Below are 16,055 nucleotides of genomic sequence, written 5' to 3'. Positions count from 1 at the left end.
GAATAGTGTGTGTGTGTGTGGGGGTGTGTGTGTGTGTGGAGCAGATGGACTCCCCAGGAGCACACAGGGGGCCTCTAAACTCAAGATTCTGGCACATGCAGACAATTTCCATAGCCCCCTTGCCCACCCCCACGGCCTCCCTCCTCTCCACACCTGGCTGGGGTCAGCTTGCTGGCAGCGCTGACCCACCAGGAACAGAACTATTTTTGTAACGCATATATTATTACACCCTCATAAAAGAAGCTGCCAGAAGGAAAACATTTTTATGTTCTGTGGCGGCACAGATGTTCCACAAGGTGGTTCCAACCGAGTCTGGAGTCAGGGCCTAGCTTGCCTGTCCCCAGTGAGACCCTTTCCCCTCTGTATGGAAGAGATGGGGAAGATACAATTAAGTGCTTGGATCTGGTGGCTGCTGTCCTCAAACAGGGTGGATGGTGTTTCCCACTGCTACAGAGTATCTTTTCTAGTGGTTCAGTCAACAGGACACCTTGCCCTGCCCCCAACCCCCAGCTGCATGACAGCTGCCTCTAGCTTACCATACCCTAGGAGCAAAGGACTAAACAGCTCAGCCTGCCTCAGCCTCCATGTCTCTGCCTTTACTGCACACTAAGTGAATGAACATATATGTAGTACCAGTATATACCTAGTAGCACATACTGTTTGTTAAGGAAGCACCATGCCCAGGGCCCTACGGCTTGTGCCCAGCTTTTGCCCAAGACATAAGGCTGTGTCAGGCTGGGATCAAACCTGCCACCATGCTGGAGAGAAAGGGAGGAATGTCCAACTGCCTTGGCAGCCGCATGTTCTGGAAGACACTCGGGAGCGGCAGAATTAGCTATTCTTTACTGCATGGAAAGCAAGGATCAGAGAGGCACAGGCTTTCAACAGACACCATCGACTCCACAGGGCACGTGGACTTTTAGAAAAGGGCAGAGATCTGTCTGGTTACATGGCTGTGAGGTGACAGAGCTACAGCCTGGACCGAGTCATGGAGGAGTCCGAAGGCAGTTTTCTTTAAGGTGACCTCTCTGGTGGGTGGATCTTATATAATGTTTACCAGTAAAGTCAAGCAAAACCCACAACCCAGAGCTCAGAAGTTGAGCCTCATCGGCCTCCTGGAGGCCCAGCACCCCAGCTCTGCATCTCTTAACCTGCCTTCCACAGCCAGGGCAGGCCTTCCTGCTGGCTCACTGTGCCCCAGGTCATTTGACAGACACTCCACTCTTCTTAGAAAATGCATCACTCAGGGCTAGAGAAATGGCTCAGTGGTTTAAGAGCACTGCCTGCTCTTTCAGAGAACCTTACTCCTTACAGGGGTTCAAATCCCAGCACCCACATGGCAGCTAACAACTGTAACTTCAGATATACATGCAGGCAAAAAGAAAATGCATCACTCAAATGGCATCATCCAGGCCACCTCATGCATGGACCAGAGCCCGCTGCCGGGAGCTGTATTCCCAAGGCAGGCTGGCTGTAAAGGTCTGTCCTCGCCCTGAGTTCCCTCCACTGGCCAGGAAAAGCCTTGGGCTTTGTCTCCTTAAAAAAATATCTTGTCTGGCTTAACCGCCAAGCCCAGGTCACGGAGGCCTTTCCCGCCAGGGTCCATAGGCAAAGGCTGCTGGGTTTTTCCTGAAGACTCTGGAGTGCCTGTGGCTCATGAGCAGGGAGGTCTGCTTGCAAACGACCAATGCGCCCAATCTCCCCACTCAACACAACATTCCACCTTCGTGTCTAAATATTTAGAATCCGAAAAGAAAATTCAGTGAACATCTGCAGGGCCCTGCCCCGGATGGGAGTCCTCGGATCTCTTTCCAGAGATTTACGGTCCGCCTCATTCCCACATCTCTGCTGTCACAGGCGAAGTGACCTCTCCAAGCAGCTTCCTTTTCCTATCTCATCCTTGGCACGTAGCACTTTTTCACTTGCTCCCTGGCCTTCCCGCTGGGGCCTCCGTGGCAGCCAGCCCAGGGGCACCTTCTGCCACCTCCCTCATAAGTGGCCTCTGCCTTGGCAGGAGGATGCAATGAGGCTGCAGTGAGCTTCCTGGAAGGCCACCGCTGCTGTCCCCACCTCCTCACAGCTGCAGGGATTTGCCAAAAGACTTATCTCCCATCTAACTGCTGTCCCCCGAGTGACAGCTTTGAGTGGTAGAAACAAAAGGACACAGTGAAGGGTAAGAGGAAGTGGAAGAAAAGCTCCCATTTATCACAGACAGGGGCCTCCCTTCCTGGCACTGTGAAGTAGGTGTGTGAGTGACAGAGGAGGAAGCCCTCAGCCTACAAAATGCACACCACTCACAACTGGAGGTCACCCAAGCCCCAACTCAAAGAGTGAGAGGAAGGGTACTATGTTAGACACATGTGGGTTCACTTCTTGGCTCTGCCACTTATGCTCTAGTCAATTATTTAATTGCATGGGCCTGTTTCCTCACCTGTTAAATGGGAATGCTAACTGCCTAGAATGTGGTTAAAGGAGACAGCCAGGCAGCCGTGTGTGCTTGTTCTCTGTGTGTCCAAGGTAACCACAGAAACTCTCATAGGGTGCATCTGGGACTCAGAACTGAGCCCCTCGGCCTCCACTGCCCTGCCCTGATTAACTCAGGAGCTGTGCTTGGGTCCTGGGCACTTGTCTACCCGAGGCTCTGCTTCTTCGCCTTTGAAGTTACTTGCTCTGGGGTCAAGCCTCAGCTTTAATGCGCCTTGGATGAGTTATGGCTGTGGCCCTAAGGATGAGGACAGGAGCACCGATTGCCTCAGTAAGGCCCCAGGAGCACCAGGCAGCAGAGGCAACGCAGACAGGTGTGCTGAGGACAGCCACTCACCAGGCCGAGTTTGGCTTGGCACAGCTACTGAGTACGGCACTCCAGGGCCAGATGTTGGCCCTGGGCCGACAGCCCTGATTTAAACTATCAGGAAGATGGAGGATTAAATATTTGTGCAGGTCATTTTACACCAGGTATAATTATAGGCAGTTCCCAGCAGCAAGGAAGGCAGGAAACAGCCTCCGGATGGATTTAGGGGTCCCCACCCATTCCCTGGGTGGCTGGGAGAAGGGGAGGGAAGGCTGTGGTGGAACTGTCTGCCTGAGGACTTGGCTGGCTTGCCTATGTCAAGGGCCCTAGAAGCTGCATGTCCATTGCAGGATGGGCTCTGACCCTGGGTACTAGTGCTCGGTTCTGCCATGAGCCTGAGACAGTCTATCTTGAGGACCTAGGCTCTCTGCAGTCTCTCTCACTAGGCACAGCACAGCTGGTGAGGGTTTACCATGGGAGACTCTAAGGTTCCAATGGTCCCCCAGATGTGCAGGCTGGTCCTGGCCACACTGCCTTGCACTGTTGTTTTCCACATGCACGCAGATGCCTTGCAGCTTGCAGAATGCAAGCCAACGTAAGAGTTACTACCCTAAACTCTTCTACAATGCTTTTCTCTTAAGAGCTATCAAAAGTAAAATTATCTTGGGTGGTTTGGTCCTGTGAAATGAGCCTCCTAGGCAAGGCATCTCCTACTGAACTGTGTTTAGTCTGCTCTTCTCTGCTCCCTGTGCACGGGGCTTCCTGTCCCTCTGCACAGAAGCCATAGGACCCTCTCCTATGATGGGCAGGTGTGGAAGGCTCTGGAAGGTATCAAGGTTATAAACATGAAACTCTGGATGGAGTGCCGAGGGTCTGAAACCTGCTTAGGCTCCTCTAGCAGTTCCTGATGTAGATGCTAAGAGGGGCCCATGCCAGGGCACGAAGTGCCGAAAGTCTAAGATCTCTACATTCTGCTCTCTTGGAATGTGTTTGCTAGCAAAGGACAGGTGAGCAATAGACAATAGTAGAACTTGGCAAATCTTCATGTGTACAGAGCTGGAGAATTCCCCATCAAGAATTCTCCAGTGGGACTCAGACCAGATCTAGGAGTAAGCAGTTAGGACTGAACTGCAGGGATCAGCTCACATGGCATCCACAGTCTGACTGTGGCTGGCAAACTCAGCAGAATGTGAACATGGGAGACACCAGGTAGGGTGGATGACGAGCAGCAATCACTCAATACTACTACATCTGGCAGCTGGCTGTGAACAGCTGGTCTGCAGCCACATGCAACTCAGAGAACAGTCCCCCTTAGCTGGTGGATGGGCAGCTGGGCATACAGGCTCCCCCTAACCCGGGCAAAGTGCTCGTCTGCTTCTGGCACCAATGGGCACCGGCAAGAGGTTGGAACAGAAGTTGTACCTGTCTGGTCAGGCTGCCTCCCAAGTTCATGGTGCCGGAGCCAGATTTGTTGGTTTGCAGCCACAGCATCACTGTGGAGGTCAACTTGTAATGGGCGGTCCGGCCACTGGACTTCTCCTGGGGGAGAAGATGGAGGACAGAACATGGGGCGAACATGAATTAAGGAGGGAGACTTGGAGCCCCAAACCCCATGCCAAAGACATTGCTCCCTTAAAAGTCCCCATGGTTTTTATAGGGCAGATCTGCAATTGTGCCTTAAGTACTTTGGGGAGTTTCAGCATCAATAAGTATTATCACCCTGACTTATCTTTATCCAAATGACTTTGGGCAATTTTAGGAATTAGTCGGGGCGCATATTCTAGCATGCCCCTCGTGGAAGCATTGGGATGTCAGGGCTGCCCTGTGGGGTGTGGCACATGCACTGGGGTATAGTACCTGCACTTCCACCACATGGATGGAATCCCAGCAGCCTTTGATCTTTTTTGACCCGTCTCCAGCCTTCTTTATGAGGATCACTCCAGCAAAGCCGTGATCCAGATCCCAGAGGTAGACAGATGAGACGCCACCTTCAAAATACCTGCAAGAGACAATGCCCATGGACCCTTAGATGCTGAGCCAGCTCTGGGCCTTTGGCCCAGGTCCCATATTGTTGTCTGTTATGGTGAGCTCAGATGGTGCCCTAGACACCTGTCTAGGGTTAAAGACCCTCCATGACAGGTGCCAGGGTTGACCTTTTGACATGGCCTGACCATCCTATGGCTGCAGAGACAGAAAAGCAAGGATGCCAGGAAGAGCAAAGATCAGTCTCTGGTTTGAGCTCTGTGTCTTTGGCAAGCTTACTGAACTTCTCTGGGCATCACCAGTTTCCTCCCAGGTACAAGATCCAGCAGGGTATGGATCTCCTCACAGTACAGAGTTGGCCATCACCGGAAAATGTTTCAGGAAGGCTGTTTGACAAGCCTGCCCCACATCCCCACATATACCAGGAGTCAATCATGCTGTTTTCTCAGAGCGACTGCTAGAGAGCCCCAACAGAAATGAAGGGCCGTGTGGGGGACAGCACTTCCTCCTCAGGTTCAAGTCCACACTGAAAAACCCACAGATCGGATGAAAACAGGACGGGAAGAAGAGGCCAGCCACTGTGACCTCAAGCTTTGCTGATAACCAACCAACACAACTCCAGGAAACCACATCTCCTGTGGCCAGTATGTTCCTCCTCATAAAGTCCTGTGCCTCTCTAACCTCAGGTTAAGCCCCTTACTTCACAGACAAATTCTCCGAGGTCAGGAGGCTGGCTCCATGCACAACCAGTGCATGGTAGGCATCAGGCGGACATGGTGCCCCAAGCCCTTTGATGGGCTCTGCCTATGACTCATGCAGTCAGGAACAATATGCTAAGGAGGTGATTAGAGGCTTACTGTGTAAATCTGGGCAAAGAAATAACACCAGGACACTGAAGGGGAAAAAAGGTAAGTAGACAGCCAACAAATGATTTATTGGGGTGAAGAGGGTGGTTTTGGCAAGAAGAGACAGACTCACTACTAAGCTCAGGCCAGCCTATCCTTGAAAACTCACAATCCTTTTCCCTTGGTCCCCTGAGTGCTGGGGTTCTAGTGTGAAAACCAAGCATCCGTGGTTTAAGTCACAATAAAGTTATATATTTTAAAAAAGAAGCCACATATTACAGAAAGAGAAGGAGTCAGCTCCATACCTACAGCCCCACATCCTTAGGCTTTGGTTAAAAAAGGAAAAGGCCATGTGTACCCAACATACACAGACTTTCATCTTCTGATTCACTAAGACAGATTGTACAACTGCGACTAACTCAGCATCGAGTTTCCACTCGCTAAGGCATCTCACTAGTGTGGGTGCGCACACCTGCGGGGTGGGTGGTATACACCTGACATCCCAGCACCTGAGAAGCTGAGGTGAGATTGGCAGTAGTTTGAGTCCAGACTATACACTAAGCTCCAGGCCAGACAGAACTGCAGAGCAAGGCCCTGTCTCACAGCAACAAAGTGTATCATAAACAATCTATCATGACTTAAACATGGGAAGAGGCACTCTGGTTCTGTGTAATTACACCATTATTTTACATGAATAAAGGCCTTGGGCATTCAAGGACTTTGACATCCACTAAGCACCAGGGGTGGGCCAGTTATACCGTTTCTGCAATTCCCTCCACCCCTCCGAGATAGGGTTTCTCTGTTTAGCTTTGGAACCTGTCCTGGAACTCAGAGATCTGCCTGCCTCTGCCTCCTGAGTGCTACACAGCCTGTTTCTGCAATTGGATCTTGATTCTAAAACGATTTCAAACCCACAACACCCCCCAATAAGATACATACCAGAGCATAACTGAGAAGACGAAGCCAGAGTTCCCCTCCTGCCAAGGACACCAATCTTCCCCCACATTAACACAGTACAGGTGCCATGGTTTGTCTACCTTTTACTCTTAACTCCCGGAGGAAGCTCCACTCTGTTCTGTATTCACCCCACCCCATGGTCCCTTGAGGACTGGGACTAGCCCTTGGTGACAGGACCACTTCCTGTGCCTCCGCTCTGAAGGAGGGATCAAACCGAATTTCTGGTCCTGTCTCCCATCAGCTGACTAAGCGTCCAAGCGCTGGACAGAGTACATGCTGTTCATAGGTACAGATGGGCACCTATGGGACCAGTGCCCAGGGCCATCACTTGGTGAATACAGGATGCTGGACCTAGGGCATGGTTTTTTTTTTTTTTTTTCTCTTGTTCAGAAACTCTCTGTAAGTGCCCCCCTTCCTCTCTGCACGAGTTGGGATCTGAGGAATCATCATATCTCATAGGGTGTGCAGCATGAAGCAAGCCATTCTGGAATGTTCCTGGAATGTGCAAAGACAGACTGATCACCTCTAAGCTGACCTTGCTGGATGAGCCTCGTGTTCTTATGTTCTGTGGCCTCAGCTGTGAGCCGAGCTGTGAGAGCAGCCCACAGCAAAAGGCATCTCTAAAGACGGAGGCTGCTCTCCTGCTAGCACTGCCGGATGCTTCCTTTCTGCTCTGCCCACTTGGCCCTGTAGAGCACAGGCCCAAAGCCCCGGCCAGTCCCATCCTTCCTCCACCCATTGCTTGAAAAGCCCCACACCGCAGTGTTGTTCTTGTCACAGGCCCACTCTTCTGGGTGTTGGCTCTGGCTGCCTTGGCAGGGGCCAGCAGAAATGTGACTGCCTTGGAAGCTTTTGTCAACCCTATCCAGTGACCAGCTCAATAGCACTAGATGACCCAAGGTGAATCCCATAGGGTCCACCCTTAGTGTTCTATGTTTTTCCAGAAAACAGCAGCATTTACTAATCAGGTGGGATGGACTGTTCTAGCCCTAGCACTCCAGCCTGAAGCTTGGATTTGCTGTGAGCAACTTCTCTCAGGTAGCCTTAGCTTCCCCTGAGGGTCACGCAGGCCGGGTCTAGAGTTTCCAAATGCTGGAACTGAAGGAGGCAAAACATGCAAGCCCAAGGGTGACCTCCTTGTGGGCTCCCCTCCCCGTATTAAAAAACTTTTTAAAGAACATCATAAAAAAGGAAATTTAAAAATTAGCCCACAATACCATAAACCGACATTCCCCACAAATCTGACTTTTCCGAAGTTCTTTCCAGTCTCTGTTGAGATGTTAGGTTTTTATGTAACTGTGAGGGATGGTGCCAGGCAGAGTGTGGCATTTTTCACCACGCAGTTCCTCCCCAGCTCTTCCACGGTGGCTAGTTTCCCATTTGGAGAATGCCCACCGGCCATCTGACTTTCCATATGGATCTGCTGGCCACAGAGCAGAGGCCATGTTGCTAGCTCTCCCCATGCACGTCAGTGTTCTCTGTGGGGCGGAGACGACATCTGAGCCTCTGCTGCTCAGACAGGGCCCCAACACCACAACAGTTCAAGAACGATTTGATTCCAGATACCAAGAGGGACCTTTGGGAACCCACAGCGGCTGCAAATTTCAACACGATGGTCTAATTCAAGGGGACTGAAGCCCAGGTGATGAGAAGGGCCATTCCGGAATCTTCCAGAAGCCCCAGCTTTGCTGGCAAGTGCTGTCAGAAGGGATGCTTGTACACTGTCATGTGGGAGGTGGCCCTGGGGTGCACAACAGCTGTACCCCCATTATATGGTTTATGGTTTTAGTCTGCGCGTGAAGCATTAATTCAAGAAGGACCTAAACAAGGCTTTGAAAATTTACTCTTACCTACTGTACTTTGATCACAGTGACATGAATCAAGGAAAAAAATAATTTTATGTGGTTCACATTTATGAGTTTTTACATAAAGGCTTTTGTGGGTATTTTAAGAATGTGCTAAAATGTTGTCTGAAACCACATGAAGCCACAGGAGGCGTTGCCTGCCAGAACTAACAGCACACATGGAAGCACTTTGATTGGCCTTTGTACATTTAATGAGTCAAACAGTATTAATACTGTTTAAATGCTAACATGCTATTCAATGAGGCAGCTCTGCCGGGGCTCCAGGTCTGCTCTTAGGCCTTGCATGTCAACAAGACTGTGGGAGCCAACACGGCCAAACAAGGGAGGCTGGGGGAACCAGGCTGTACCACTCTGCGTTCGAACTTGAGGTTTCGGCAAACTCAAAAGCTCCAGTTCTCTCAGGAGTGCGAAGGGGTCTAGGAGGGAAAGACCACAGGGTTCCTGCAGCACGGTGTCTGGTCAACCAAAAGAAGACTCCTTAAGAGAAGAAAGCAGGGGGTCTTCTCAGGCCTCCCGACTCAGTGGAAGGCGGAGCAACACAGGGATATAATCACTACACATGGCCAAAATGGCAAGCGAGCTGCTCAAACGAGGGGACAGGGACAATCTCTCAGAAAGACTGGTGTGTGTGTGTGTGTGTGTGTGTGTGTGTGTGTGTGTGTGTGTGTGTGTGTATGTGTGTGTGTGTGTATGTGTGTGTGCGTGCTCGCGCGCGCGGGCACATGCACCTGTCTGTCTATGTGTGATGTCAGCTTAGCAGGCGTCAGTGCAGAAGATACCAGTCAGCCAGGTGCCATCGGTCTCAGCAGAAGTCCCAGTGGCTCTGGCTGAGGCAGAAATCAATGTCTACGAGGGAGAACAGGCTGGTGGATTGGTCCTGTGGCTGGGACTAGAGAGGTGGCAGTCACAGGGAGTCTACCTGAGAATGACCAGGTGGTCACTACATGACTATGGCACAAGGGGCCACCTCTGCACTGGATAAAGCAGGAAGGGCAAGTTGGCAAGAGCCCCAGAAGTGCTGGCCATTTGCCACTGAGGCCGGTCACCATTAGGCACCCACATTGAGTGTATTCTACTCCCCTTAAGATCCCTGAACTAGCTGGGTGGTAGTGGCACAGGCCTTTGAACTCAGCAGAGATAGGTGGATCTCTGTGAGTTTGAGGCCAGCCTGGTCTACTGAGTTCCAGGACAGGATAGGTCCAAAGCTACACAGAGAAACCCTGTCTCAAAAAAACAAAACAAAAAACAAAACAAACAAACAAAAAAACCCAAAAGATCCTTGAACTGGATCACCATTTCTCTTCTGAGTTCCAGGTGATTTCTCCCTGAAAATCCCTTTCCAGCTGCATACTGTCAGTCACGCACACAGCCCATGCCCACAGTCTGCTCTGTACAACAAAAAGTGAACACCCAAGATACTTGAAATGACCTACTTCACAGAAGAAAAGGGTATTCTGGCTGTCAGAACTTTATGGAGTGTTTGATGTTGAGATGTGTGGAGACCTTGGATGGAAACTTGCTTTGGGAATCTGAGCTGGAACTGTGACCCACCCAATCTGTCTTGGCTAGCCTGAACTGCAGATGGAATGAGGAGATGGGCCTTGAGTGGCTTTAGAAGTTGGCCCATGCTCCTGCCTCCTGGGAAGGTAGCCAGGTTTGAATACAAAGATCTCAAATGCACAGAATCCTGGGCCACAGTCTTTCAAAAAGGCAGCAAGGCCAAGGCCTGGACAGACTCGCTGGGAACTGACCTTCCAGCACCATCCAAGAAACAAACTGGCTCCAGGGCTCGTGGAGACACGCCTTCAGCCACAGACCTCTGTCCCAGCTCAGGCCATGAAACTCTGGCAGACTTAGTCCTGAGATATCCATGATGCTGAGCCAGGCCCACAGAGTCAGCTACATCAGGAAGCAAGCCTCACAGATACTAGATGGAACTTTCTTCTGAAGCTACAGTAAATAAAACCAAGCTGCCCGGGCATGGCTGAACACACTTATAAGTAAGTCATTTACTCAGAAGGTTGAGGTAGGAAGGTAAACTTCAAGTGATCTCCAGACAATGTAGTGAGACTGTCTGAAATAAACAAAAGCCATGGGGATGGGGAAATGGGCAAGGGTGCCCGAGGGGCAAACATGAGAATCTAAATGTGAATCCCCAGCACCTACATAACATAAAAAAGCTGGGCATGGACCGGTGACGTGCTTTAGCAGATAAAGACGCCTGTTGCCAAGCCTGATGACTTTTGTCCAATCCGAGGCCCGCTTGGAGGAAGGAGAGAAGTAACTCTCACAAGTTGTCCTCTGACCTCCACATGCACGTGCGCGCACACAATACACAAAATAAATACATTAAGAATGTAAATTTAAAAAGACAGAAAAGCCGAGTCCAGATGAGTTGGTGTACCCCTTTAATCCCAGCACTTGGGAGGCAAATGCAGGCAAGGCCAGTTGGATCTACCTTGTCTCAAAAATGAAACAAACAACAAAAAACAAAACAAAAAGCCAGGCATGACTATGTGTGCTATGCTTGCCTATAACCTCAATACTGGGGAGCAGAGACAGGCAGATCCTGGGAGCTCATGGCCATCTATCCTGGCTGAAAGGCGAGTTTTGGGTTCAGTGGGGTGTACCTCATGGGAATAAGGTGAACAGTAGGGGAAGCTACCCTAAGGACTCCTCTGGCTCCTGCACGAGTGTGAGCACCTGCTGGCACAGGCACACATCTCTCTCTTACACAGAAAGGAACCCCCAAATATATACATCACACAGACACACACACATAAAAGGAACCCCCAAATACATACATCACACAGACACACATACACACACACACACAAAAGGAACCCCCAAATACATACATCTCACACACACACAAAAGGAACCCCCAAATACATACATCTCACAGACAGACAGACACACACACACACATACACACACACACAAAGAAACACTCAAATGCCTAAACAAAGCCAGGAGTATTAATCGGTACTGACATGGTGCCAAAGACCATTTCCTTATGTGGAAATCAGGGAGCCAGTCAAAGCATGCCTCTCAGCCCCACTCCCGGGACCTGGGGACCATGCCTCTCTACTTAAGGTTACATACTGAGTGCCATCTGAACAGGTTCAAGACATCTTACGTCTGTCAAAACCTCCTGCTTACAGAGTTCCAGGGACAGGGACTCACTGCCTCCAGAGGCAGACATGTCTGTCTCAAACACTGGCTGTGAGTGAAGCCTCTGCCCTCTCATATCTCTTGGAACAGGAATCACACTCCACACATATCCAAGAGTTCTGGCTTTTCAATCCTGCAGTGTCCCTCCTGTGACACAGTGTTATGTCACCATGCTCTACTCATGCCCCTGCCCCCACAACATCCTTCCTAAGGAGGGAGAACAGAAAGCTAATGCCTCCGCCTCGTGTAGACCAGACCTCTGGAGAGAGCAGTACATGGCTTAGCAGTCTACATTAAGGCTTTGCTGTCAGTGTCCACATGCCACACGCCACTCATACTGCCACATCCCAAGGCTGCAGCCACCCCAAATGACACCTGTTTTCTCATGTGTTGCCTCCTCCTCTGCCCTGGGTCACCGTCCCACAGGGGTCTCTGTAACTTGGAATATATGAGAGGAAGAAGTGAGGCAGGAGAATAGCCATGTTATGGGTTTCAAGGCTTTCTAGAAAGAGCAGAGTGTGGCCTGAGCAAGGAAGGGCCTGCAGAGGAAACTGAGGTCAAGCTGGAGGAGCAATATTCTGGGAGCTATGTCAAGCTGAAGACAGAACCAAGACAAAGGAAAGTCTCAAGACCCCTGAGAGACACGGAATGGCTGAGGTACTGGCTGCAAAGCTAGCTAAGAGCCTAGTACGGCCAAAGCGGCCCCTTCATGTCTAGTGCCTGGCTGGCAGTGTAGTAGCTCTTTGGTTCTGAACATCTCCCCTTGCGTCCTTAATGTCCTTCCGTCACAGACACGGTCTGTTCTGATTCTGAGATCTCACTGAATAGTAGCACAAAGACTGTGACAATGATCCCTGGGATATTTTTCACTATAACCAGCATGTGGACACAGCAGGGACTAGGTCACATAGACAAGACTCATGTTTGACGACACTATGTGGTAAGGAAAAAAAATAGAACCATCCTACTAGGGCCTGAGGTTCTAGCTCCCAGACAATACCTTCACGTCCCTCCCCAGATTGATACTGTCACATCTGCAGATAGCAACAGTGGTGGGTTTCTTGGAACACTCTTCACATCCTTCTGACTGGAGAAGGGTACCTGTTTCCTACAAGGAGGAGCAGAGCAACTCTACTTCAGCTCAGGAATGAGGACAGCCTTCAGTGTGCCTCAGGAATGAAGAGAGTGTACCTGGAAAGGCTTCCGAAAGCAGCCTCCTCCTATCTGTGGAACCAACATTCCTTTCATACCCACTGGCTTCAGACTCATGATCTGCATATCTCCTGTCAACTAGAGAACCCAGGAATTGCCCAGAGAACCGCAGATGTCTGTAACTCCGAGGGCTGGGAATGGACACTCTTCTGACAGGTTATACCAGCTCAGTTTAAGAGTGCATGCGGGGACCGAACCAGGGCCCCTGAACTCGGGTGCCAGTTGGGAGGCCTGAGCAGTCTATGGGGCTGGGGCCTCTGGCAGTATTTATCCCTAGTTTACGAAAGGACCTTGGGAATCCATTCCCTACAGAGGGATACTTACTCTCTCAGTCTAGATACACGGGGGAGGGCTTGGTCCTGCCCCAAATGATCTGTTAGACTTTGATGATTCCCTCATGGGAAGCTTACCCCCCCCCCCCCGGGAGTGGATTGGGAGTGGATGGGGGCATGGGAGGACAGGAGGGAGAGGGAACTGGGACTGGTATGTAAAATAAGATTTGTTTTTAATTTGCATGTTGGTATCTGAAGAAAATGCCAGGATCAAGGATCTGGCCTTGGTGCCTGTTGCCATGCACCTTTGACCCCTACATGCTCTGAACTGTCCAGGAGCCATCCCCTCAGAAACACAAAGCTGCCTGCTGTGAGCTGAGTCCTTCCACCAGGACCCTGAGGGCTAGACTTGGCCACACACAAAATAGAGACAGATTGTTGGCTGTGCTCAGGTATGATACAGAAACCTAGTCACCTTGTTTGTGTGTGAACAGCTGTTTTCGCCACAGTTTACAGAACGTGTCTCAGTCTGCCCGCAGACACAGGACAGGTATTCTGTGGGAATTCCTTTGAGTACACACAGGTGCAACGATCCCCTGAGCAAACATACCAATCGGCTTAGGCATGTGCAGCTTTAATGCCAATTATGCTCAGAGTGCACATCTGGACCGCGGCTGCCCTCCTTACAGCCTTTCATATTTTCACTTCAAGGGAAACAATGAAGACCTCTCTGGAAATGATGGAGTGACCAGAGAGGCTTGGGGTTCCGACAAAGCATCTGCACTCAATACCACAGTGACTGTCCCCACTCCACATGGAAATGCTGGCTCCCTGGAGCCCATGTCCTGAGCAAATGACCACGCAGGACTCCAGGCTACCAAACCACCTTGACTGACCTGCCTTTTTTTTTGGAACTCATTTTGGGCTAGAAGCTTTGAGCATGTGATTTTGCAGTCAGAAAGACTGCAGGGGCTGGGGAGTGCCTGTTATGGAAGCATGACGATGTGAGTTGGGATCCCCACGACACATAAAAAACCAGCCATGGCAGTGTGTAGCATCCCTGGGGCTCGCTGGCCAGCCAGTCCAGCTAACCTGTGCGCTCAGGGTTAGCAAGAGACCCAGACTCAAAGTATAAGGTGGAGATCTACAGAAGAAAACATCTTACATCAACCTCTGGCCTCCACACGTGCATGCACAGGAAGGACATACCAGCACACACTCACATGCACACGGCCCCTAGAAAATCAAAACTGTAGCTAGGAAGTCACAGGCTGGGAAGAAGGCAGCTGGGATGGCTGTCTGGAGTGACTTGGTAAGGCTTGTATCTGTGCCCACACCAGGTTGACTGACCTCGAGGAACACCCCAGCTGTGGGGAGAAGCAACGCATAACCTTCAGGCTGCAATTACATGTACACATGAAAACCTGCCACCACAGGCGGACGGATCTCTGTGAGTTCGAGGCCAGCCTGGTCTACAGAGCTAGTTCCAGGACAGTCTCCAAAGCAATGCAGAGAAACCCTACCTCGAAAAACAAAACAAACTAACAACAACCAAAAAGAAAAAGAAAAAATAATAGAAAACCTGCCTCCATAAGAAAATCAGAGCAGGCAAGGAGCCCAGAGGTAACTCAGAAGCCAGGGAATGCCACTCAATACTCTTACAAGGAATGTGGGAAGGAGAGGCCCCTGCTTCAGGCAGCATTGCTGAACTCTATCCTCCGATTGGTCGCTTGCTGCAAGCAACATCTGTCCATCACAGCAGCCTAGAAGGCAGCTCAACCCAGGGAGCAAGGCTCTCTGGAGAGACAGACAAAGGGCTTGACAGTGGGGTAGCTAGGCCTAGGCCTGGCTTTCAGGGATGTTTTATTCCAGCAGGCCTACAGAAACCTGAGTGTGACTGAGTGCCATACGGTTACAGGAACCCAGTATTTGGGAGGAATCGGAGTCCCTGATGCTGGCTCTGGGGTGCTTGTTCACAAGAGATCTGCCTATCCACACACTCCTGGTCTCCATTTAACTTTTTTTTTTTTTTTTTTTTTTTTTTAGTAGATGAAATTCAGACAGTGCACATAAGGCAACCAATGCCCAGACTGTAGTCTCAATATGCCAGACGATGGGAGATGGGAACTGCACCAGATTCTGTATCACTGGTCTCCTGGGGGCATAACACATACGTTCTACAGGGACTCTGGGAACTGCAACAGATGCCCACCAGAGAGCAGCGGAGATGGAGAGTAGGGTGGTGGCGGTTGAGCTGGGGGTGGGAGGCACCCAGGGGAGCTGAAGCTCATGCTATGAGATCAAGACGCTGATTCCACTCCCAGAAGAGGGAGGTGGGCCCCCACTGACCTATCTTCCTATATAATTACAACAATTCAGCTGGCTGCTGTGGGCCTGGATCCCTAATGGCACCCACCTTTCACACAGGCTAGTGGTAAGTTATGCCCCCAGTGGGCAAGATGTGTTTCAGAGCTGAAGACAAAAGTGACACATGTTAAAATCAAATACAAACCACCTTACCAAAGTTCAAAGCAAGAGACCCTGCTGTCTGGGCACAAGGTGCTCAACTACTGCCTGTCTCAGGACCTCTGCAGACCTTTGGAGCCAAGCAGGGCAAAGGACACAGACCCATGTGAAGGGACAGGAGAGGGCCACTACCATGCTAATCTTACCAGCTCTAAAATTTCTTGCACATTCTCCATTGCCTCATACTGACTGCTCCCTGATCTTCCTCAGTCTGTCATGGGAGCTCAGCACCCAAGACCAAGGTCCTAGGCTGACATTCGTAGTGGTAAAAGGCATAGGGCCTTGAACTACAAAGCTCACATGGTCAGATGGAGGGAAGAACCCGAGCCTGGGACCAACCAGACAAGTCTTTTTTTTCCCTGGGTCTCTCTGCTCTGGCCTCCATGGAACTCTTTAGACTCCAGCCTTGGAGCCAGGTGTTGGTGGCGCA

General features: G+C 50.6%; 1 protein-coding gene across 3 annotated transcripts in view; it reads right to left on the bottom strand.

Moving 5' to 3' along the window:
- Capzb (capping actin protein of muscle Z-line subunit beta) overlaps positions 1-16,055 on the bottom strand; it is a 99,440-nt gene that overhangs the window by 6,924 nt on the left and 76,461 nt on the right. For all 3 annotated transcript variants that reach the window (XM_051173465.1, XM_051173463.1, XM_051173464.1), the window contains exons 5-6: positions 4,649-4,790; positions 4,214-4,330 (exon numbers count right to left, since the gene is read on the bottom strand). In XM_051173465.1, the coding sequence (XP_051029422.1) occupies positions 4,214-4,330; positions 4,649-4,790 (259 nt within the window). The remainder of the gene's footprint in view (positions 1-4,213; positions 4,331-4,648; positions 4,791-16,055) is intronic.

This window comes from Phodopus roborovskii, unplaced genomic scaffold (assembly GCF_943737965.1).
Source record: "Phodopus roborovskii unplaced genomic scaffold, PHOROB, whole genome shotgun sequence".
Taxonomy (NCBI): domain Eukaryota; kingdom Metazoa; phylum Chordata; class Mammalia; order Rodentia; family Cricetidae; genus Phodopus; species Phodopus roborovskii.
The sequence above is the reverse complement of the archived record's forward strand: the minus strand, read 5'-3'. Positions and strand labels throughout refer to the sequence as shown.